The 22,872-nt window shown below is 42.8% G+C and overlaps 1 protein-coding gene across 1 annotated transcript in view; it reads left to right on the top strand.

Moving 5' to 3' along the window:
• Positions 1–16,379: 16,379 nt before the first annotated feature.
• htr4 (5-hydroxytryptamine receptor 4) overlaps positions 16,380–22,872 on the top strand; it is a gene marked incomplete at both ends in the record, with an annotated part of 212,655 nt that continues 206,162 nt past the window's right edge. The window contains one exon of the mRNA XM_080745872.1: positions 16,380–16,435. Within this exon, the coding sequence (XP_080601998.1) occupies positions 16,380–16,435 (56 nt within the window). The remainder of the gene's footprint in view (positions 16,436–22,872) is intronic.

The following is a 22,872-nucleotide window of genomic DNA, read 5'->3' as shown; positions in this document are numbered from 1 at the left end:
CTTGCAAATTAATTACGGAGATCCCTGTCCCGATGTCATTAATATTAAGCGCATATCTGGGAATGCCCATATTTGGTAATGCCCATATATGGGCCTGTTCTGACATCACATTGTTGACTATCATCAGGGGTCTGGTGCAACTGGTCCGATATACTACATCACTGGCCAGATGGCCAAGAATTGGCGCGACCTTGGTCGCATGTCGCCCCTTATGACTCATTGGTGCTCTGAGGGCTTACGGTATGTATGGTTGTATAATGGCATTATTAGGTGCCTGTAACAATCATTGCCCCCTATTGGGCGATTTTATATTTTATACGATGTTCAGGCTGCTACACAACCTTCAGAAAATCTAAAATCCACTTTCCTCTGCCTCCTGCAGTATCACATCCTTGATCCTGTTGACACTGAGAATGATATCGATATTGCTCACAAAGGATGTGGCCCAGAACAAGTCATGATACAACTGTCAGTCACAGTCAAAGGTTTCTAGACCCTCAAAGAGTTTCCCTTCTAACAGTCCATGTTGTCTTGAATTGCCAAATCGCTGCTCAATTGTTTAATTTTCTTTATCTTCTAAAAGTCAATATCTTCCACTTTGTGATCTTCATCTGTGCTTGGACCAGGTTAATTGTCTCCACCAGCCGAAGGCTGAGGGAGAGTATGTTTTCCCCTCCGTCCGTCCGTCCGTCCGTGCGTCCGTCCGTGCGTCCGTGCGTCCGTGCGTCCTCGCAGTTTGTGAGCAGCTAATCTCCGGCGCCGTTGGCCCGGTCGCTGCCAAAATTAGCACACACACTCCCTGGATGCCAATTCAGAACCTCTGCCCCACATTTTTCAAATCAGCCTCATGGTGGCGCTATAACAGGCCGATTTGTGTGGCCTGGTTGTTACCAGCTAATCTCCGGCGCCGTCGGCCCGATCGCTGCCAAACTGAGCACACACACTCCCTGGATGCCAAATCAGAACCTCTGCCCCACATTTTTCAAATCAGCCTCATGGTGGCGCTATAACAGGCCGATTTGTGTGGCCTGGTGGAGACCTGTGCTCGGAAGAGCACTGCTTCTAGTTGTCACTTGTGTTGTAGCTGTAATTACATATCTTTTTATGTATGTTTTGCTTCAGAGAGGCAGTCACAGACCATGAACCGTGATGCTCTCCACATCCGACAGGGCAAATGTGCACAAAATAAGCTGTTGTTAGGAATCGATGACATGACCAGACACATTCTTTAAGCAATTTGTCTTCCTCCCTAATTGTCTGCACTCTCTCTCATTTCAGTCGTTTTCTTTCTTTATCTCTTTCCTCAATTTAACCTCTATGCATCCCTCTCATCTCTCTTTCTCTGTCTCCTGTCGAACCAATAGTTCTGTCTGTCATCTAATACTTTGGTCAATAACTTCTTAAAGCTTGTTGTGAATTGGAAAATCAATGTTAAATGGTTTTGTTCATTATGTAGGTCTATTTTATGTTATTTTCTTTCTATCCAGTGAGGCATTTCTTACTTTTGTGCATTTTTACTTATTTATTTACTTAAAATTGCAATTGGTCAGACAATCACAGAGCACAGGACATGAGGACAGGTGCATTCCTATAGAGGATATGCGCGTGACATCATCGTCATCATACCCGAAAGTTATTCGGGAACGCCTACTGAGTGGCAACAAAAAACTACTTTCTGGCCTTGACAGCCCACAAATCCAAACAGAAAAGTCCCATCTGATTGCATTAAAGGAGCTATAGTCAACTTTTTCTTGAAAAACGGATGCTAAAATAAAAATAATGTTTCGAAAATATTTTATAAAAAAATAAGCTTCATATATGTGTTTCTATTCCAAAATGTGACCACAAAAAGCGTAAAATAATGATAAAATAATCATTTTGGCCATTGTCAGACCGACGCTTTGTTTACATTCTAGTCTATAGACTAGGATGTAAATAAAGTGTCTGCCTTACAATGAAAAAGTTGACTATAGCTCCTTTAAACAACTTTAGTCGACATTAAACTCACTTTGCCACTCGATTTGCCATTCACTTTATGCATGCACATACCCTCTATTGGACACAAAACGGATTCCAGTCTGCTAGCGTGTCAGAGTAGGCCAAGACTATCATTGAAATCACGTTGAAATCGAAATTTGCATTTAAATGAAACTAGAATGTCCATATTACAGGACAGGAGTGTGTGTGCATTCCTCTTCCGAGCAGGGAAGAAGTCTGTGCCCTTCATTTGAATCATCAGAAGCTTGCACTTCATCGCTCTCTTTCTCTCTCTCTCTTTTTATTCCAGTGATACGCCGTATCTGAGAACTGTCCAACTAAATGATGACCTACCTGGATGTGCTGAGATTATTTTATTTTTTTGTATTGTCCTATCTCACGGCCAGGCAAATTCCAATTACAGCTCTTGATCGAACAAATTCACCTACAGGAACTGGACTTGGAGGGAAACTACAGTAGCATAAATCTCTGTTCAGTTTCCACAGAGTAACTAATTTGTTATTCTTATGAATGAACCCCTTGTAAATGTAAAGGTTATTGCGACCGTTAGGTCGCAGTTACTATCAAAACCTCCACCGCCTGTCTGTCCGTCTGTCAGTCAGTCAGTCTCTCTGTCACTTCACACTTTTGCCCTACTCATATCTCCGCCATCGTTGCCCCTATTCATGTGAAATTTTCCACACACACTCTTGGCCTGCCAAACCACAACCTTCAGGACCCCCGGACCTCCACGGACCCCCAGGGACCCCCTGCCACCGCCACCAAATTGTGCAAAAATGACCAAATCACACCCCAACTGGGCTGCTCACGGGGAATTTCCGGGACCCACCGACTCCTGCTGCTCCAACAGTCCTTCACCTTCATTGGTTTAACTTTGCCCCGCCCCCTCCCCTCATTGGCCCAAACTTTATTTGGCTTTACTCATCAACCGTTTGTTTTACAAACTTGTGGGTGGTGTCAATTGACTTGATTAAGAGTCCTTCACCTTAATTGGTTTAACTTTGCCCCGCCCCCTCCTATGATTGGCCCAAACTTTATTAGGCTTTACTCATCAACCGTTTGTCGTACACACTTGTGGGTGTTGTCAATTAACTTCATTGAGAGTCCTTCACCTTAATTGGTTTAACTTTGCCCCGCCCCATCAACCGTTTGTCACAAACTTGTGGGTGGAACCAATGCCACTTACATTCCTCTATGTGCATACTGTGACCTGATGGTCGCTTATCTCCCGATTAGGGAGTCTTACTGGTGGTTGTGTGTGTGTGTGTGTGTGTGTGTGTGTGTGTGTGTGTGTGTGTGTGTGTGTGTGTGTGTGTGTGTGTGTGTGTGTGTGTGTGTGTGTGTGTGTGTGTGTGTGTGTGTGTGTGTGTTGTCACCATACTGGATTTCTAACTTCGATCATCATTCGATATTTTGAAAAGAATATCGATACTCCATACCATTTTCGATACCACGCAACCCCTGTGATATTAGTTTATTTTTATTTAAAGAAAAATACAGAACTTGAGGTTCTTGAGGTACTGTAGATGGTAGTACTTTTTAAAGGCCTGCCTTTGATGTTTTCACTTTCTAAGTACAAATAAGGCTGTGCAATGGTATTTTCATAGTAAAAACAACCTATGTATGTCAGCATGTTGACAGTGTTCAATGAACATTTACAAATAATAATGACACTTTTTCACATGAATGAAAACACTCCACACTCAAATCCATTCATATATATTAACTAATGCATCCAGTCTATGTCCCGCCAGTCTAAAGCCCGCCTACTCAAACTGCATCCGTTCATATCCACACACGGGCAAACTGAGAATCTTTTCCGTATTTTCTCTCCAGACTGGATATGCTCACTATCGTTGGTAATGGTTACATTGGTTAGCTTTAGCTATCGCTAACAGGACAACAACAACAAACTCATCAACAAGTTTACTGGGCTGTGGGCTCGTATCATGTGCAGAGTTTAATGCTTCAAGCTATTTCTAGTTGCGACCGTGAGGTTACTATGAAGAGCTCTAACCCTAACCCTAAGCCTAACCGGAGTCTGTCCGTCACGTCACACCTTTGCCCTACTCTTATCTCCGGCACCGTTGCCCCTATCCATGCCAAACTTTGCGAGTAGTGAATAGTTTGACGATGGTGATTCAGCAGTATTTTTTATTTATTTTTAATTCCCTTCATCCCAGCAGGGCAAGGCACATACTGTAAAGATAAATATCCATCCTTTTCCCCATGGAATAGATGGGGCTACAGCTATAAGGGGCAGGGAGGACGTATTCATTATCATATACGCAGTCTTTATTGCAGTAAAATGTTATTGTCATGTATATTATAATACACTGACATAATTGTGCTCTGGCTCTCTCTGCCTTAATTCAACATAGAGGACACACCAACCCACAAATTAACGTTAAGAACACTACAGCCTAAACATTCTTAAAATTTAAACAGATGGCAGATTGATGGAGATAGGATTGTGATGCCCTTTGATCTTTCTAAGTCGACATTGATTTCTTTTGTCTTATCAACATTCAAAGAGAAGTTGTTATCACGGCAACCATCTGGTTAGAACTTCCAGTTCCTTCCTGCTCGTCACGGTCGCTTATTAATCCAATCACTGTCGTTATCTGCACATTTATAATGCTGCTGTTATATTTGGCAACACGCCGGTCCTAACAGCTAGCGTAGACGAGTGTTGATTCCCTTGTTCTCACAGTCTGTGGCCCGCCTGTTATAAAATCCAATTGCCAATTACAGATAGTGTTGCCCAGGACGAGACCTCTTGAGTTACAACACCAGTTTGGATGCAGGAATGATAAAATGGAAGAGAGGGTGACAAGCTCTCTGTGGTCAGCCGGGATATCCTCTAGGGATTGCTGATGGGTCGAGCTGATACGCCTGCCCGAGGGCAGGCGTAGAGTGGATACTTGGGTAAAAATGAATGCCTAGGCGAAGATCTATGTCCATGTTTTCAGGGTAACATAATAACAGCAGGGGACACTTTCATATAGGGAGGGATGTCCGATATTATCGGCCGTTAATAACTGAACATATCGGAATTGGTTTTAAATTTAAATATTTTTTATTTATTTAGAGCAGCCATAACTTAAGTTGAAGTTATTCTCTTATTTTGCACAGAGAATGTTTACATTTAGAAAGCCTTGTTGTTGCATTTAGGAATGCATCCAGTGAGGCATCAACATAAGAAGAATTAGGCATAAAGTGCCTATTCCACGATAGGAGATTTGTGATGTTGTTACCTGAGAATTTGTTTTGGTAAAAAAAAGAAAAAAAGACAGCATATATCCGTATCGGTTGATATCGTCAATATCAGCAAGTAAGCATCCCTACTTTCATGTGTTTTATTTTTCATTTTGTAGTCTACTCACCAAACGCTAGAGCAAAAGCGACTTGGACCTGCAGGTATGACAAAACAATGTTTGGATCAGTTCCCACCAGGGGCCAGGGGTCAGGTTACCCCCAACCACCACTTTAACTCTTGGTGGAGTCCCATTGAACAGGTCACAGTCTGCGTGGCATTCCTCCAACAAAGGTCACTGGGTAGAGGTCTGTGTTTGGGTCATGTGGGCCCATCATAACAGGTTGTGCTCTGACACAAGGTTTTTCTGGGTGTCCTCTCCGGGCGAAGTGGACAGATGGTCTGGGTGGCAGACCTGAAGTACTGGGCCATACCTTTCTCTCGCACGCACGCACACACACACACATGCACTCACTCACTCACACACACAGTACTCTTGCACACTGACAAGAGACAATGGCTGTGATCTGAATTCGTGCTTCTTTTCATTGTCTCCGCCAGGCCGAAAGACATCGCCGAAAATCTGATTTCGCCCCCGTCTGTCCGTCCGTCCGTCCGTCCGTCCGTCCGCATGCATGCACAGCTTGTGATTTCCGTGCAATTTTGCATGCACATTCCCAATAGGTCAAGGAACAAATGCCACCCTTTTCACATTGTCCTTTTATAGCGCCACCAGCAGCTCAAGTTTTGCAAAACAAATTTTTGAAACAAAAATTTCTCAAATCATGACAGGCCGCAGATGACATGGCACCCTTTTCACATTTGCCTATTATGCCACCATGTCCAGGGGGCCACAATAACCTACCTGACCTGGCGGAGACCTGTGCTCGGAAGAGCACTGCTTCTAGTTGTCTTTGATTTGCAGTGTGTGTGTGTGTATTTATCTATGACCTTCTAGCTGAAGCTTTTTATACTTTCTATCCATTATTATTATTAAATAATAGTAACCTATCATAGTTAGTTATCATATATGACATGTCTTTCTTTCCTTTCAAATTGTTATTACATTTTTAAGTCATATATGACATGTCTATGATAACTTTGATTACTGCAGTGACTGTTAGCTCACTATTGCAATGATAGCACTGTCTTGATATCTACCAACTCCACTAACTTACTATATAAATTGTTGTTTATCATCTATTATTATAATGGCAGCCTTCCTCCACTTTTCTGCCTGTTTTCAAAAGGATCTGCATTAGCACATGCCTGCAACACCAACTGAGCTGCCAGGGAGAAAGCAGTTTTTGGCACCCATTGTTCATAAAACATAGCTTTGCTGCCTTTGCACTATACAGCGCAATACCAAGCATGTTTGCAGTCAGCAAGCTTGCAATTTGTTATATCAAGGCGAGACTTGAAATGTATGAAATGTAGGAGCACTAACTAATGAGGCAGGCACTGTCAGGCAGAGAGATGAAGAGTAGGTTGGCCACTTGCACTCTAGAAGAGGGCATTGGCGATGGAAGTTGTTTTTTGTGTAATATTGATGTGTGTGTGTGTGTGTGTGTGTGTGTGTGTGTGTGTGTGTGTGTGTGTGTGTGTGTGTGTGTGTGTGTGTGTGTGTGTGTGTGTGTGTGTGTGTGTGTGTGTGTGTGTGTGTGTGTGTGTGTGTCTTTGCATTCTCCAAATCTGATCCCTTAAAATGGAGTGGAGGTTTCTGCCCAGTTAACAACCCAAGAGAACCTTTCCAGTCTTAAGACTTACAGTAACTTAACTAGATGCTATGCCAGAACTCTGTTACCGTATCTTATGCCTTTTGCATAAGTGACTAAGATATCATAATAGAGAGCTGCTGTTGGCAATTGAAATCGATGTGACCTGAATGGGTTTTTATTAAGTCTAAGTGGGTTGGATTGTCAGGCTAGGCTTAGGAGTCTCTATTTATACACCACTCATTTTCATTCTGGCAGTATGACCTGTGTCTCTCTCTCTCTCCCTTTCTCTCACGCACGCACGCACGCACGCACGCGCGCGTGCGCAGGCACACGCACGCGCGTGCGCTACTACATGAAGTGGGGAGACAAGAGATTACAGGAATCTGCACGGGGGCGAGAGACAAGTGGAAGCCACCATTAGAAAGTCTAAAGATCACTGAGAGAAGGACAAAGAGACAGCCATCTATAGAGCATAGTTTAGAGAATTCCTTGAATTGGAGCAGAGCGACTAAAGGCTTACACGAAAAATAAAATGGACCCTGTACATTTTCAAGTTTCACTTTATACTGTCTGAAAAGTGCAAATACACGTAGTCATGCACACATGCATAATTATGCACACAGCTAACATTTGTGCCCCTTATCAGCTATTCATTTCTACATTGGACATTGCTTTAAATATGTATATATGTGACTCAGCGTGACTGAGGGGCAGTCATTTTGGAAGGCAGGGTTTTTCACTACTGCTAATATGATTTATTTTATTTTTTTTTTCTAAAATGAAAAAAGCCACAAATGCATCTCAAAATATCTAGGCTACATTTCACTTAAACGCCAGAGCTTAACTCTGCATGTAAATAAGACTTTTTTTTAATTAATGTGAGAGATCGTCAGGTCATTTGCAGGTTAGACATTTATTTAGTACTTGAATATCTCAAAAGTAGTATTTCAGCATGGCATCATTCTATAAGCCATATCTTCAAAACTGTTGGGTGAAAATGAGAAAAAATGCAATGACTAGCCGTCAGCTGCGCCTGGACACATATATGTGTGTGTTTGAAATGGTAGTGAGCAGTATTTAATTGGTGTCCTTACTGTACATAGAATGAACTGTGTAATTACTGTGATGTCAGTCATGTCACACATGCATGGAATGCGTGAGCAATGCACTCTTTAAACTCAACATAAGTGCTGTTTAGTCCTCTTTCTCCCCGCTTAAATGCAACAGAGACTGAATGTGATGGCTTTTAGAAGTCCACTAACTACCCATTCAGATACCAGCAGAAAACCTAAGTGGAAGAGAGCGGGCCAAATGTTCCTGAAGAGCCAAGTGGGTTTACCTAGCAGGGGTGTCACAAGGAGGGGGGGGGGGGGGGAGTGGGACTGAGTTACTAGGGCCCAAGGTGGGAGGGGCCTTAATTATTTCATGCTTTAGCTATTGAAAAATAGCAGATATACAAGCTCACAGCGCGGCACCGAGTGCCGCGCTGCGAGCTTGTATATCTGCTATTTTTGGAAAGCCGTGAAAATGTGTGCAAATCTTTGAAAATAATTGTATTTTTGAAGCGAACATTTGTAACTCAAATTTTGCTTCTGGGTGGGTGGGTGGGGGGGGGGGGGGGGTCCGTGGAACTAAATATTTTGAGATGGGGGTCCGTGGCCAAATACATATCATTTTGGGGGTCCTTCATATGAAAAAGTGTGAGCACCACTGACATAGAAACATGGGCTTTTCGAAAAACCTTAGAAGGATTTGAAATATTAAAAGTCTTGCACAAATTTTCATGATAAAAAAAAATAAAAATAGCAGATCTACAAGCTCACAGCGCGGCACTCGGTGCCGCGCTGTGAGCTTGTATATCTGCTATTTTTCAATAGTTAAAGCACAAAATGTGAGTGAATCCTTGTAACCAGGGCCCAGAATTTGGTGCGAGACCCCTGTACCCAGTACTGGCCGCTTCTCCAGGGTATGCCTGCTCCACATCACTGGCAGCTCCATAATGATCCAGTTGTGCTCACATCACAAGCCAATGGCATGCCCTGGCCAATCCCAGCATGCATTAGTCATTATTGTCTAGCCCAGGGTTTCTCAAACTTTCAGATTTCAAGGTCTCCCCTTAACTCTGACAGTGTACAAATGGAACCAAATTAACCCGATAGGGTTCATTTGGTTCCATTTGTACACTGTCAGAGTTACAGACTTGTATGGGTCCATGTAGACCCCACTAAAGGAACCCACAGAGTCCCTGGAATCCACCTTGAGAACCACTGGTCTAGCCTTCTACAGAATTGGCCTTTTGTTGATTATTAAATCTCAATACCGATTACAATTCCTTTCCATACAAATGTGGTTCCATAAAAGCTAACAAAAATAGATCAATGCTTTTGAATTCATAAAACCAAAAATGCAAGTATTGATTTTGGAACAGCGATTTTTCCCCTTGTGGCTTGCATTTTGGGCAGAGGAAAAGGAAGCATTGTTTTGATCCGCTCTGCTCAACTCACATGCTCTGGGCCGACATCAAGGCACACTTGCTACGTTTCAATGATCAAAGACTACATTTATCTGTTCCATGTGTACATCGGCAAAAGAACAGCCACAGAATAATAAACCGTCTCTTCTCCTAATAGTCAATGAAATTGTGAACCAAGGAAATATGAAAGAAACATTAAGGGAATTAAGTACACTCTGGGGTGTACTGGGAAAGCAATTCAGCCTGGAAATATGAAAGAAACATTAACTGTTTTACTGCTACGGACGTTCCCGTTCGCCCCATTTCTCTGTGTCGCGTCGCGCCAATACGGCCGTTCGTTTACATTGTTGATTTCCGTAAGCTGATGAGGGGTCGCGCCGCCGTGTACTGTAATCACATCGCCCGCAGTGATGGTCTTAAAAATCCCTTATGCGTTAACATCAACGGAGACCAATTCTCTTCCGTGTTGATTTCTCTGGCCCTGTGGCTCTGTGGCCAGAGACTGGTCTCAATGGATGGCAACACATAACGGCCAAATTCACATTAATTCTTGCATGACGCCGCCCTCTGCTGCCTGGTCTGCCAAAGTGCATGTTGCACAATCCAAAAAATAAATAATAATAATAAATAAATAAATGTCTATCTATCTACTATAACGTCGCAAAGGTAAGCTGCTTTTTGCTGGCGCCAGACCCAATAAATAAATAAAACATCTGGCAGTAAAAGAGTTAAGGGAAGTAAGTACACTCTGGGGTGTAATGGGAAAGCAATTCAGCCTTGGTTTTTTGCCAGAGGGACAGTACGACTCCCTGTCGTACAGTCTGTGTGGCTTTTTCAACCTTGAACACACTCACCAACTCAGCAGAACACGGGGACAACCAACCTCAATCCTCTCTCCCTCTTAAACTTTTTAAAATTGATCTCTACCTTCCTTCTGAAACTGCATCAGTCATCATGTCTCCCCCCAAAACTTCTGCCTAACTCACACCCTGTTAATTGTGTTCTGTGCACCCTTCCTCTGTGTACCCATCCACTCTCTGCTTCCCTGCCCGCCTATTGCTCTCAGTCTCCAGAGAAATGGTTGGTCCGTCCGTTTTTCAGTCCCATTAGTCAACCAGTCCAACACATTGGTCCAAACAACTTGAAATCTATGGACTGATTGCCAGACTATTTGCTATGTACCGTTTATGCTCCCAGGAGGATGACCTGTACTGATTCTGGTGATCCTCATGGGCTTTACTCTAGCGCCACCATCAGGACAAAATATGCATTTATTTTGCACACAAGGTGTGAGTGTGCGGCCTTGGAGTGCTTCTAACACTAGCAGTGATGTTACTAGGTTTTCAATGGGTCCCGGGACCCACATGTGGTCATTCAAATGGGTCCCAGAAAAGTTTTATGAGTCCTCAATACAATGTTTTTGAGCGCTGTGAGCTTGTAGATCGGCTATTTTCAAAATGTTTGCCTATTTCTTATATTTATTTTACAATTTGGCTAATGTTTGAACTTAGAACTACTAAAACTACTAAAACATGTGCCCCTAATGAATTCGGGCACGCAAAATGGCGTCGGACGTCGGTGGAATCAAAACATTGACGTTTCTATCGCCTGTTTAAGACTTTCTACGTGGATTCTATTTGTGTTAACGTAGGGTAAAGCTTTCACCCATGAACAATGGTGGTGTCTGTGGAATTTTTAAATGTTTTTCTTTTACCGCGACCCGGTAAATTATTTTAACATGGACTCCAATGGAGGCGCATCCCTGGGACCCCAGGACCATGACATGAATGAGTCCCTGGGCGACTTGAATGAGTTTTTGATGCGGGATGCGCACGTAATGACATCACTGCTTACTAGGGGAAGTGCTTTCATCTGCAGGCGTTGAGGTATCAAGATACACAAACGCCTAGTATCCATCTGTATAGCTACAACAAACCATCTTCGCTTGACAGCTTAACTCGTTTGCCATCATCAAATGTCACTTTCTGATCGAGTGAGAGAAAAATACCTGGCATTCAGAGACTGGTTTGCTTTGTGCTCTTGTCTCTAGTATTTTGTTTTCTCTTTGTGATTTTTTTTTTTACCATATCGGAAGATGAGAATGTGATAGATAAAGGGGAGGTGCTGTAGAAGCAGAAGACGGCAGTGGGGAAGAGTTCTGTGACAGTTAATTAAATGTGTCTGGAGGCAGATATTAACCCCTCTTTCTGTCCCTATTTATATGTAGCTTGCTCACTACTCTTGCTCTTTCTCCCTCTCTCTCCACCTTTCTCTCACTACTTTTCCCCTCCTATCTCTCCTTCCCTCTTTTAGTCCGAGCGTTTCAGGCAAACATCGTGCACTTTATGAAAGAAGCATGAAATTTGGCACACAGTTAGAACATGCCATATGGAACATTTTTGGCTATAGGGGCATCGCAGATTTGTCTTGGGAAACTTGTGGGAGCCAATCAAAGTTGCTCTCATAGACTTAACTATAGAGTCAAATAATACAAAAAATAAATATGCTTTAAGTAGCATGTGAGGGGTCAAACTAGGTGTTATTTGGGATTCTGAATCCAATGCAAGCATTTGTTTTGCACGAAAAACATTCCTTTCCGAGAAACGGCCGCCACAAAACTTTGAAAAGTGACGACTCATCACTAAACCATAGTTTCATGGGGTACGTTTTTAGCCCAAGGAATGTTTTTCCTGCAAAACAAATGTTTGCATTGGATTCAGAATCCCCCAAAACACCTAGTTTGACCCCTTACATGCTACTTAAAGCATATGTATTTTTTGTATTATTTTACTCTATAGTAAAGTCTATGAGAGCCCAACTTTAATTGGCTCCCACAAGTTTCCCAAGACAAATCTGCGATGCCCCTATAGCCAAAAATGTTCCATATGGCATGTTCTAACTGTGTGCCAAATTTCATGCTTCTTTCATAAAGTGCACGATTACATCAAAATACTGCCCGAAACGCCTGGACTATTTCCCCCTTGTTCTCTCAATCCCTCTTGATCTCACTTTCTCCCCTTGTCTTTTTCTCACTCATCTTTATCTTCATCCCCCATACCCTCTGTCTATGTCTTCTTTTCCATCTCCCCCTCCATTCATATGGGGGGATATACTGTATATCTCTCTTCCTTTCTCTGACTCTCTCTCTAACTACTAGCTCACAACACGTAGCTTGTAGATCGGCTATTTTTGGTGCATGACGCTGGCATGCAACTATAAATCACCCTTAAGATTTGACAGAGATGGTTCCCCTCTCAGCGGCCAGGCCCATCAGCATCAGCTCTTCCTTGTTTGTTTTTTTATTTTATTTTGGCACTCTTCCTCTTTCCCACTGTGTCCGAAACGGAACAAAGATGCCTCGGGTGTCCCCAAGATGCAAACTAATGCCAGCTCTTATTTTGGTGGGGGAAGCAGATGTCTCTTGACATTCTAAAGCTGTGCCCTGAGTTGTTATTAAGTGTTTACTTACACAGGTAGTGTGATCTTAATGTCGTTTCAGGAAGCAAGGAGAATGGTGATGGGCTGTATGCTTAAATAAAGTCTTTGTTTTATCAGAGTTTGGGAGATGCCTGTCATGTGAATTGGTATGCATTACCGCATCTCTGAAACAAATGTCCATACTCTTAAGCCCTTTGCACACAGGACAGTTGCGTTTCTTCCTTTTGCTGTATGAATAAAACACATTGGATTTGGTGTGCAATGCTGTGCGGAATCGGCGCTGCGGATCCCAAAAGGAGTCATAAAAGGAGTGATGAGTTTTTTACCGCATGCGACAAGACGCACGAATCGAACTGGGTTCGATCGAGAAAAAAACGCACAGACGCAGTCACTCGTCGCCCGGCCAATTCGGATCCGGTGTGCATGAGGTCGTAGAGAATCATTGTTTTCTTTTTAAAAAGTGAAATTGTCCGTTTTATCCGTACGGATAAACGCGCCTGTGTGCAAAGGGCTTTACTCTTGTGCTTCAGTTGTTAACTTAAAAGTAAATTACCAGAAAGTACAATGTACTACTATGTGATATACAGTAGTGAGAAGCATTGAAGCGTTCTTGAGATCTGGATTGTGTGGTCACAAGTACATGCTTTTACACTAAACAGATTACCATTCAGCCTAGGGATGCTAATTTAGATCTTATTCATCAAGATTTTTGTTTTTGGGCTTGTATGCCTTTATTGATCGGACAGTAGACTGACAGGAAATGGGGAGAGAGATGGGGAGTGACACGCAGCAAAGGTAGTCGGGATCTGGAGTGGAACCCTCTGTCAGGCTACACTGAGCCTATGTGGTAACTATGCACCTGGACCGGTAGGTCAGTGGGTGCCCCTACATTCTTTTCCATGTTGATTTGTTGAAAACAAACACAAAAATGACCTTCTTGATTATTCAACTAATTGAACAAGTATGAATGATTGGAATGATTAGCTAAGAAGAAGAAGAAGAACTCCATATGGTTGAGCGGAGTCAGGGGCGCTGGAAGTGGGGTGCTGAGGAAGCTGCAGCTCCCCTGGTGGTGGGGAGGAGAAAAATACATTTTTCGATTGAGAAAAATAAAAATGTCATTTATTTTATTTTATATATAGGCCTATATATACACACACACACAGAGCTATATTAAAACAATAATGTATTTAACTTTGGGGAATAAAACATGTTGAAAAAAGGTGTTTGATTATCACATGGTCACCTCCGGTCAGAAGGGAAGTCGAATTTAAATTTTGTTTTAAAATAAATCCCGCTTTGATGGCACACCAAAGTCTATTTATTTGAGAACTAGAAACTGTCTGTAGGCTCAATGTTGCAAACTAACACCATTGTATATGGGGAATAAAAAACAGTAGAAAACTGTTACAAAAATGATACCCGATTTTGTAGTGTGTGCTTGCCAAAGGCCGCACGCATGAACTCCTCCAGGCTCAGCTCCCCTTGGGATTTGGGAGTTCCAGCACCCCTGAGCGGAGTCCCTCATCTTTCCTGTTTTCCTGTTACCTATCCACGTTGTGCCTTGTGTAGGGACACCAGATGTCTCCAGGCTCCAGTAATAAATCAATGTGCAGGTGTTGATAGGTGGGCTGATTGTTGCTGAAGCTCTTAACGTGAGCTCACAGCAAGCTCTAGACTGGAGCACACTGGACACAGCACTGCTCTAGCAGCACATGAATAAATTATAGGGTAGGCTATGCTTTTATTGAATAATGCGGTCATGGACACATTTATTTTGTTGAGATAATGTTCAGAAGGAACCGCTGCTGCAGCATTGTTGATCTAAACAAAAGCGAAATGGTATAAAGATAAGGTCATTGCATGCTGCTGCGTTTTTCCGACCGAAAATGGGAGCGAATTTCGGAGCGCGTAAATAAAGAAATCAACCTCACGTTATGTCAATCACGTTTGCACACTGCCGTTTCGTATGTATTTTCGGACCACTGGGTCTCTTTCTCTCTCTCTCTCTCTCTCTCTCTCTCTCTCTCCTTGCCCTGAAAAACGCATTTCGCAACGAAAAACGCAGCAGTGTGCAACCAGCTTAACCCTTTATTTGTCATACCCTGGTGCTGACTGGCACTGTTTGGCCCTGCCTCACCTCAGCGAGGAAAAGTTTGAAGTCCTTTTTTATTTATTTTAAGGGCAAATTCCTTTCCTTTTTTAATCCTCACCATCAGACAAATATTTCAAAGCTCAGCAGAACAACAAACAGATGGAGGTTTGACCTGAAATAAGTCATTTATGGGAATAGATGCATGAATAAACATTACTAAAAAAACAACCAAGATAATAAGACCATGATAACAAGGATGGTTTATCACAAGGAGTGCCTATGTTGTGCTGCAATACTCATGCATCATGTTCCATTATCTATCTGGAGGCTTTTGGATTTGACGTCTCTGCCTCTTACTAGTGGTTGGTACTGATAGAGGCAAACAGGGGCGTCACAAGAGGGGGGGGAAGTGGGACTGAGTTACTAGGGCCCAAGGTGGAGGGGCCCTAATTATTTTATACTTATGCTATTGAAAAATAGCAGATATACAAGCTCACAGCGCGGCACCGAGTGCCGCGCTGTGAGCTTGTAGATCTGCTATTTTTGAAAAGTCGTGAAAATGTGTGCACATCTTTTGAATATATGTATTTTTTTAAGCGAACATTTGTAACTCAAATGTTGCTTCTGGGGGGGGTCCTTGGAACTAAATATTTTGAGATGGTGGTCCATGGCCAAATACATATCATTTGGGGGTCCTTCACATGAAAAGGTTTGAGCACCACTGACACAGAATCATAGTTTTTTATTCAAAGCTTGCACAAATGTTCACGATTTTTCAAAAATAGCAGATCTACAAGCTCGCAGCGCGGCACTCAGTGCCACGCTGTGAGCTTGTATATCTGCTATTTTTCAATAGTTAAAGCACAAAATAATGCGTAATAATGCGTTCCCAGTCTAAATGGTTTAAACCCCTCCCCCTATGAAGAACATTCATCCTTGTACCCAGGGCCCAGAATTTGGTGCGACGCCCCTGGAGGCCAATATGAGATTTATGAAAGGAATGGCAGTGTATATACAGTAGGAACATCAGCTGCAGTAAAATGCCCAAAATGATTAAGTGCTGGTGACATCAGTCCATATGGTGGAGCTGTTCTGACTTATGCAGCCAGAGGCAAATCTATAAGGTCATGGTGAGTTGTGCATTGTGCACTGATCTCTATCTGACCTTCACAATGTTCCCTCCCGGCAGCAGGAAACAGACATTTCCAGAGTTGAAAGTAGCACTATCTCAATTGCATCACTATTGCATTGGAATGGGTTCTATAGGAATTTAAGCTCGTACCGTTGGACTCATTGTGGCTGTAATTATTCCTCGACATTGAATATTGAAAAGCTCTTTATGGCGATGGTGACGGCAACGTGTTTCTCTCTCCCACAGGGACTCTCTGCATTTATGGTTACATGAATGTCAGCGCTGCAGGCCAGATGCCGGTGATGGAGGAGCTTGTCAGTGAGAGGTGAGATTTTCTAATGTCAATGCTGCTGTATCTACCAGAGAGTGGGAACTGGGAAGTCGGCCACATTTTAATTATTTTGTTTTAATTGACAGTGTGAGTGCTTTCTTAACTGCTTTAGTGCCTATCCCGAACTAGTTCGGGATGATTTGGACCGTTCTGGGTGCCTATCCCGAACTAGTTCGGCTTTTAAAAAAAACATTTTTTTGTAATTCTTTTTTTTTTTTTTTTTCGAGCCGGGCCGCCGGCCGTCATCTGTTTACACGGCCCGCGAGAGCGTCGCGCCGCCGATATTTACCATCCACTCCAATGCAATCCAGGATCTTTAGAGCTCATTTTCTCTGTTCCATGCATATCCATGAGGTGTGCAAGGTTTAATCATGGCTAAATCGCCGAAAATAGGGCTTCTAAAATGCTTGGTAGCCAATAGCTAACTTCAAGCTAACTTCATCCTGTCCCTGTTCATGACACAAAGGAAAGTGTTCAGGCGCGTCATGGACGCGCACGGCTTGTGCATATACAACGCTTGTCTATGGTGGATTCTATGGCCATTGGGCGCCCTCTAGTGGTGAAAAGGTGGCACTGAATGTGTTAATTTAACTCTCCCGCTGAATATAGACATGTATACAACACTGACAAGCCATCCAGTTCAATCAATGCAGGTTTTAACTTCAAACCTGCATGAGAACAATGTTGGCCAAACGTTCGTAAAAAAAATTGTGTTTAGCAAGATTCTGTGCATGTGTAGTAGGCCAGTGCCTACTACAGTGTGAAGTGAGCTGTGCCTTATAACCCATTTAGGCCTAGGATTATTGACTGCTTTAACTATTGAAAAACAGCAGATATACAAGCTCACAGCGCGGCACCGAGTGCCGCGCTGCGAGCTTGTAGATCTGCTATTTTTGAAACATTTTGAAAATTTGAATTTTTACCCGATTCTATAAGTGTCTTTTGAATCCTTCTAAGGTTTTTTGAAAAACCTATGTTTTTATGTCAGCAATCTGGCTTAGCCATCGTCAAAGAAAAGGTCCTTTTCACTTAAATGGAGCTCAGTTAGTCTGTTCTTGAGAGACTGCTATGTCAGTGGTTCTCAAACCTTTTCACGTGAAGGACCCCCAAAATGATATTTATTTGGCTACGGACCTCCATCTCAAAATATTTAGTTCCAGGGACCACCCAGAAGCAAAATTTGAGCTACAAACGTATTAAAAACACATATATTCAAAGATTTGCACACATTTTCACGACTTTTTCAATAATAGCAGATCTACAAGCTTGCAGCGTGCTGTGAGCTTGTATAGCTGCTATTTTTCACTGGTTAAAGCAGTCAATAATTCTAGGCCTATTTCAATAAGCACCCTGCAAAGCTTGGCCAATGCCGGGGGACAGACATACAGTACATACAGGCCGACAAAGCCAGATGTAGGAGCAGTTAGCACTGCTCAAAAAAATTAAATAAAAGAGCAACTCAATCCCATCCAAATAGAGACAGGCTGACAGAACTGCTCAACCAGACACAGAAACCAACTCGGGAAGGGGATGTGAGGTGGTGTTGTAATGGAGCTTGTCATGGCTCCCTGCTATCTTGTTTTTGTGAGTGGGTTTCTAACCGGTTGATTTGGTGCCCATGATACCTGGCTCCCGTGTAACCTTGAGATGAGATTATGGTAATGAGACAATAGTGAAAATGATTTATGATGCAGTGTCTTGTTGGCCAACAGTTCATACATGTGCTGCCCTACATACAGTACGTACATGGATGAAATAGAGGTGTTGTACTGTATATGAATTTGAAGATATCTGCCTTTCTGCCCAACTACTGTACACGAATTGAATATACAATTGACTCTATTCGCTATAGTGTTCCTGACCGAGCTGGAGTGGAATTGTCTGCCCATCGGTGCAGGGGTGTCACACCAAATTCTGGGCCCTGGGTACAAGGATTCACTGTGGGCTCCCCATGAATGTTTTTCATAGGGGGAGGGGGTTTAACCCATTTACAGGCATGCAAACTTGTAGCTTTCCGTTTTGAATCCAAATTGATCGTTTGTGTGATTCGTTCAGATTCGATGTAAAAATTTTTAGGGGGGGTGTCGTGTCATCTAGGCTGCGTTGAGCAGCAGTGAGAAGAGGAGCACTTGTTTCTCTTCTTGGCTCCGTCCGTTTTTTCAGTGCAGTAGTGGTGAAGGTGGATGGGGAATATGGTTGTTTTATTTTTGAACAAATCAAGCACTCGCTTTCTCTTGCCTGTGACGTCAACATCCATGCTTGACTCTGTCCAGTGCCCTGCAGCCGTGCAGCGCTGAATGGAGTGCTCGTTGATAGTGTGGTGTAGTTGTGGATTGGACTTTTTAATTCGCTTGCATCGCGATGCGGTCGCTATTCTGCATCGATGCGGTGACGTGACATAATCGCTAATAGCCTACGTTTGTTGATTTTCCTCAACGGTGATGCAGCTACATGTTAACGCTAAATCAACGCAATCATGCCGTTCCATCTGCCTCTTATTAGACAGAACAGAGATTTCTCGCATTTATTGTAAGATGAGGCAGATAGAGAGAGAGGGTGAAAAAAAATAATGAGGCAGAGAGTCACAGACAGTTCTCTCTCTAGGTCGTCCTCAGACGAGCCTTCCATCGTCGCTTCCAGTCATCCCGGTTCTCCATACATCTGGCCAGCTCGTTGGTACTTTGCGCTCCTACGTCTTTCTTGAGTACATCCACGTATGTTATTGTGGGATGTCCTCGTGACCGGTGCCCATGTGTTGGTTCCCACAGCACCAGTTTGCTGGCAGGAAGCTCCTGGTGTCTTTGGCAGTGTCCTGCTAGTCTCATTCTTCTGGCAGCAATTTTCTCGCTCACCCTTGGTATTCCCTCATGGAGAATACAATGATCATCTGTGATTTTACAAGAAGACTGTTTCCCAAGCACTGGGTTGGGACCATAGAGTTATATATGGAAGGTTGGGACACATTTGTGGGTCGTGAATTTTTTTATGGGTCCCTTAACAGTTTGCCAGCCGAAATAGAATGGTTGTTGGTAGATTAGCCGTGAAATTTCTATTATTGTATTGTGATCTGAGACATAATATTATGTTTATAAACATGAGCCCGCCATCTCCGTTGGGATAGAGTGGTAGTTTTGGCCGAGCATCGATCTCCCCGTGCGTTTCGCGCGCGCGATCCGTGCGCATAATAATCCATGCATATAATCCAAGAATGACTGAACAGTCGATGTGACCATTTTGGCTAGCTTAGCCCTTAGCACTCCAGCTATGCTAATGTTATCCTCCAGACAGTAAACGGACGGTGTCAAGGAAGCACGAAGAAGGAAAGGCCATGACGTCACCTCTGCTTCATGTCAGAGCAGCCATGAGCTATCGATGGACGAGCGGTGACTAGGGAAGGTTAGACGATCGCCGATTTTCGGATAAAAATCATTTATTTCGGTTTTAATGACCTAGTCCGGAAAAAGACGGCGCGGCTGAGACTCCTTGCTCAGATGTACGGTATATTCCGGTTTTAATATTAAGGGGCTCCCCGTGGCTTGGAAAGGGTTAATGTTTGGTTTCCTACATTTAGTTTTGTATCATTTAAAAACTTTCAAAAAAGATTCCCCCCCAAAAAGAAAAACATTTCATGATTTAAAATAAATAAATAAATAAATGTATTTTTTCTAATTTCATGAATAAATAAAATAAAAATCTAAGAAATTATCTTAGAAAACACAGGCCTATTTAAGAAGTACTGAAAATAGCCGATCTACAAGCTCACAGCGTGCATAGTGTCTCTGTCTATGCCTGTCTATTAAAGACAAGTCCTAAATATTATAGGATATTCCTATAACTATATCTGTAGGCTATATTATATTTTTATTGTAGATTTAATTTTCTTTGTTATATCTAGAACAATCGGTGGTAGGCAACAAGTCCAATTTGGCTGCATGTATTGTATATGAGTAAGTCACTGTTTTACCCAGTTAGAATCGTGCAAATTCACCCGACCCGACCCGAAAAAGGTCAAGATTTCCGCACCGCAGATTTTTGCCCTAGGAAAAGTTGTCACCTTTTTCACCTTGGGGCTGTTTGCATGTCTGCATTATTGAAACATAGCAGATATACAAGCTCACAGCACTGCACCGAGTGCTGCGCTGCGAGCTTGTAGATCTGCTATTTTTTTTTTTTATCGTTTTTAATAACTTATGTTTCTATGTCAGTGGTGCTCAAACATTTTCATTTGAAGGACCCCCAAAATGAGATGTATTTGGCCACGGATCCCCATTTCAAAATATTTAGTTCCAGGGACCCCCCAGAAGCAACATTTGAGTTACAAATGTTCGCTTAAAAAATAAACAGCGTTTCAAAGATACACACATATATTCAAAGATTTGCACACGTTTTCACGAAAAATAGCAGATCTATAAGCTCGCTGCGCAGCACAGATAGTTAAATAATTAAGGCCCCTCCACCTTGGGCCCTAGTAACTCAGTCCCACTTTTCCCTCCCTTGTTGTGACGCCCCTGTGAGCTGGACTGGAGTAGTCTGCCTTCTATCTGTAATACAGTCACCTCAGTCACAGGTTCTCTCAGAGAGCAGATAGTTCCTTACCTTTCTCTGCCATTTTACTGAGCTCACCCAGGTGTCTCCTATGTTCTGGATGATTGGTTTCACTAACACTGATAGACGCTCGACTGATAAACACACGACAACCAAAGCCTGGTGCTACAGTATGACAGAGCCTGGCTGCCATGTTGCTGGAAGATGAATTCTATTGATTCTTTCTTGCTTGCCTTTTCTCTCTTCATTTTCACCATAAGACAGCTGTTTGCCAGGATTGAGTCTGTTCATTATTGATTCACGTAAGAAATTGATTTGATTGATCAGTCCATCAGTAGATCATTTAGTTTATTCATTGTGTACTTCATGGCAAAACTGTGTTTGAGTATTATTACAAGACAATTACAGCCCTAAGCCCAGCCCCTAAACAAAAACCTAATGCGTGATGACAAACATTATCGCCATGTCATAATTCACAGAATGACTGACAGGTGCCAGTGTCAATCAACGTCGTCTACTTCAACGTCAGCTACTCCTCGCGGTTCCCCCCTTCCCCCGCCTCCCTGTTCGTCCTCCCCGCAGAGCCGAGCCAGTGTGTTGCGCTGGCTTGCCTCCGGTTCAGCCAATCACAAGCAGCGGCCGACGTCATATGTCCTACGAACACAAATTTGTTTCCGTAGCCGCTGCCTTGTCAGTCTATAGCGCGACGCTGTGACACCGAGCGTCACTCGTCAGCCCGCCCCGTCTTTACATATTGATGTCTTCAATGAGTTATGGTCTGCCTACTTTTTGACCGTCAAATCACATTCCCTCCAACGCTATGTGCCACCTTTTTGGGCCAATTCACTAGAAACTGCATCACTACAGTATAAGCAAGTGGAGCAAATAGAGAACTTCCGTTGTAGTCCGCCTTTAAATGAGTTGTAGATGTAAGGCCAAGCAGTAGTCTGACCAGTTTGCATCACTAGAGTGAACATTACCTTTTATTAAGTTGAACAGCTTTTCAATATGTTGTCCCCTTATTTACTGTGATGCTGCCAGAAGGCCTTTTGTAAATGATTACTGGTTGCTGCCAAGGCTGTCGTCTGCACATATTTAACCCATTTAGGCCTAAAATTATTGAACGCTTTAACCAGTGAAAAATAGCAGATATACAAGCTCACAGCGCGGCACCGAGTGCCGCGCTGCGAGCTTGTAGATCTGCTATTTTTGAAAAAAAGTCGTGAAAATGTGTGAAAATCTTTGAATATATGTATTTTCAAAGCAAACGTTTGTAACTCAAATTTTGCTTCTGGGTGGTCCCTGGAACTAGATATTTTGAAATGGGGGTCCGTGTTCCACATAAATATCATTTTGGGTGTCCTTCACATGAAAATGTTCGAGCACCACTGACATAGTAGTCTCTCAAGAACAGACTAACTGAGCTCCATTTAAGTGAAAAGGACCTTTTCTTTGACGATGGCTGGCCAGATTGCCATCATAGAAACATAGGTTTTTCAAAAAACCTTACTAGGATTCAAAAGACACTTATAGAATCGGGTCAAAAGTCAAATTTTCACGATTTTTCAAAAATAGCAGATCTACAAGCTCAATCTACAAGAGCTTGTATATCTGCTATTTTTTTATATTTAAAGCATAAAATATTGCGTCATAATGTGTTCAGGCCTAAATGGGTTAAATTACTCACGGTCCACTTCATCTACATATATCTCGGCCATCTTGGCACCCCTATGACGGAGGATCGATTTTTCAATCCTCCTCGTTCAGGAAGAGGATCCTCTCCGTAAGCATTTAAAACTTTCCAGCGTAGAGCAGTTCTTTCAGTTTCTAAGCCTGGAGGCAATAGAGTAGCCTGGCGGGCCACCCCTCATACTGCGTTCACTCAT

The sequence above is a fragment of the Nannobrachium achirus genome (assembly GCF_963921795.1).
Source record: "Nannobrachium achirus genome assembly, chromosome: 17".
Classification (NCBI taxonomy): domain Eukaryota; kingdom Metazoa; phylum Chordata; class Actinopteri; order Myctophiformes; family Myctophidae; genus Nannobrachium; species Nannobrachium achirus.
Note: the sequence above shows the minus strand (reverse complement) of the source record. Positions and strands in the feature narration are given on the sequence as shown.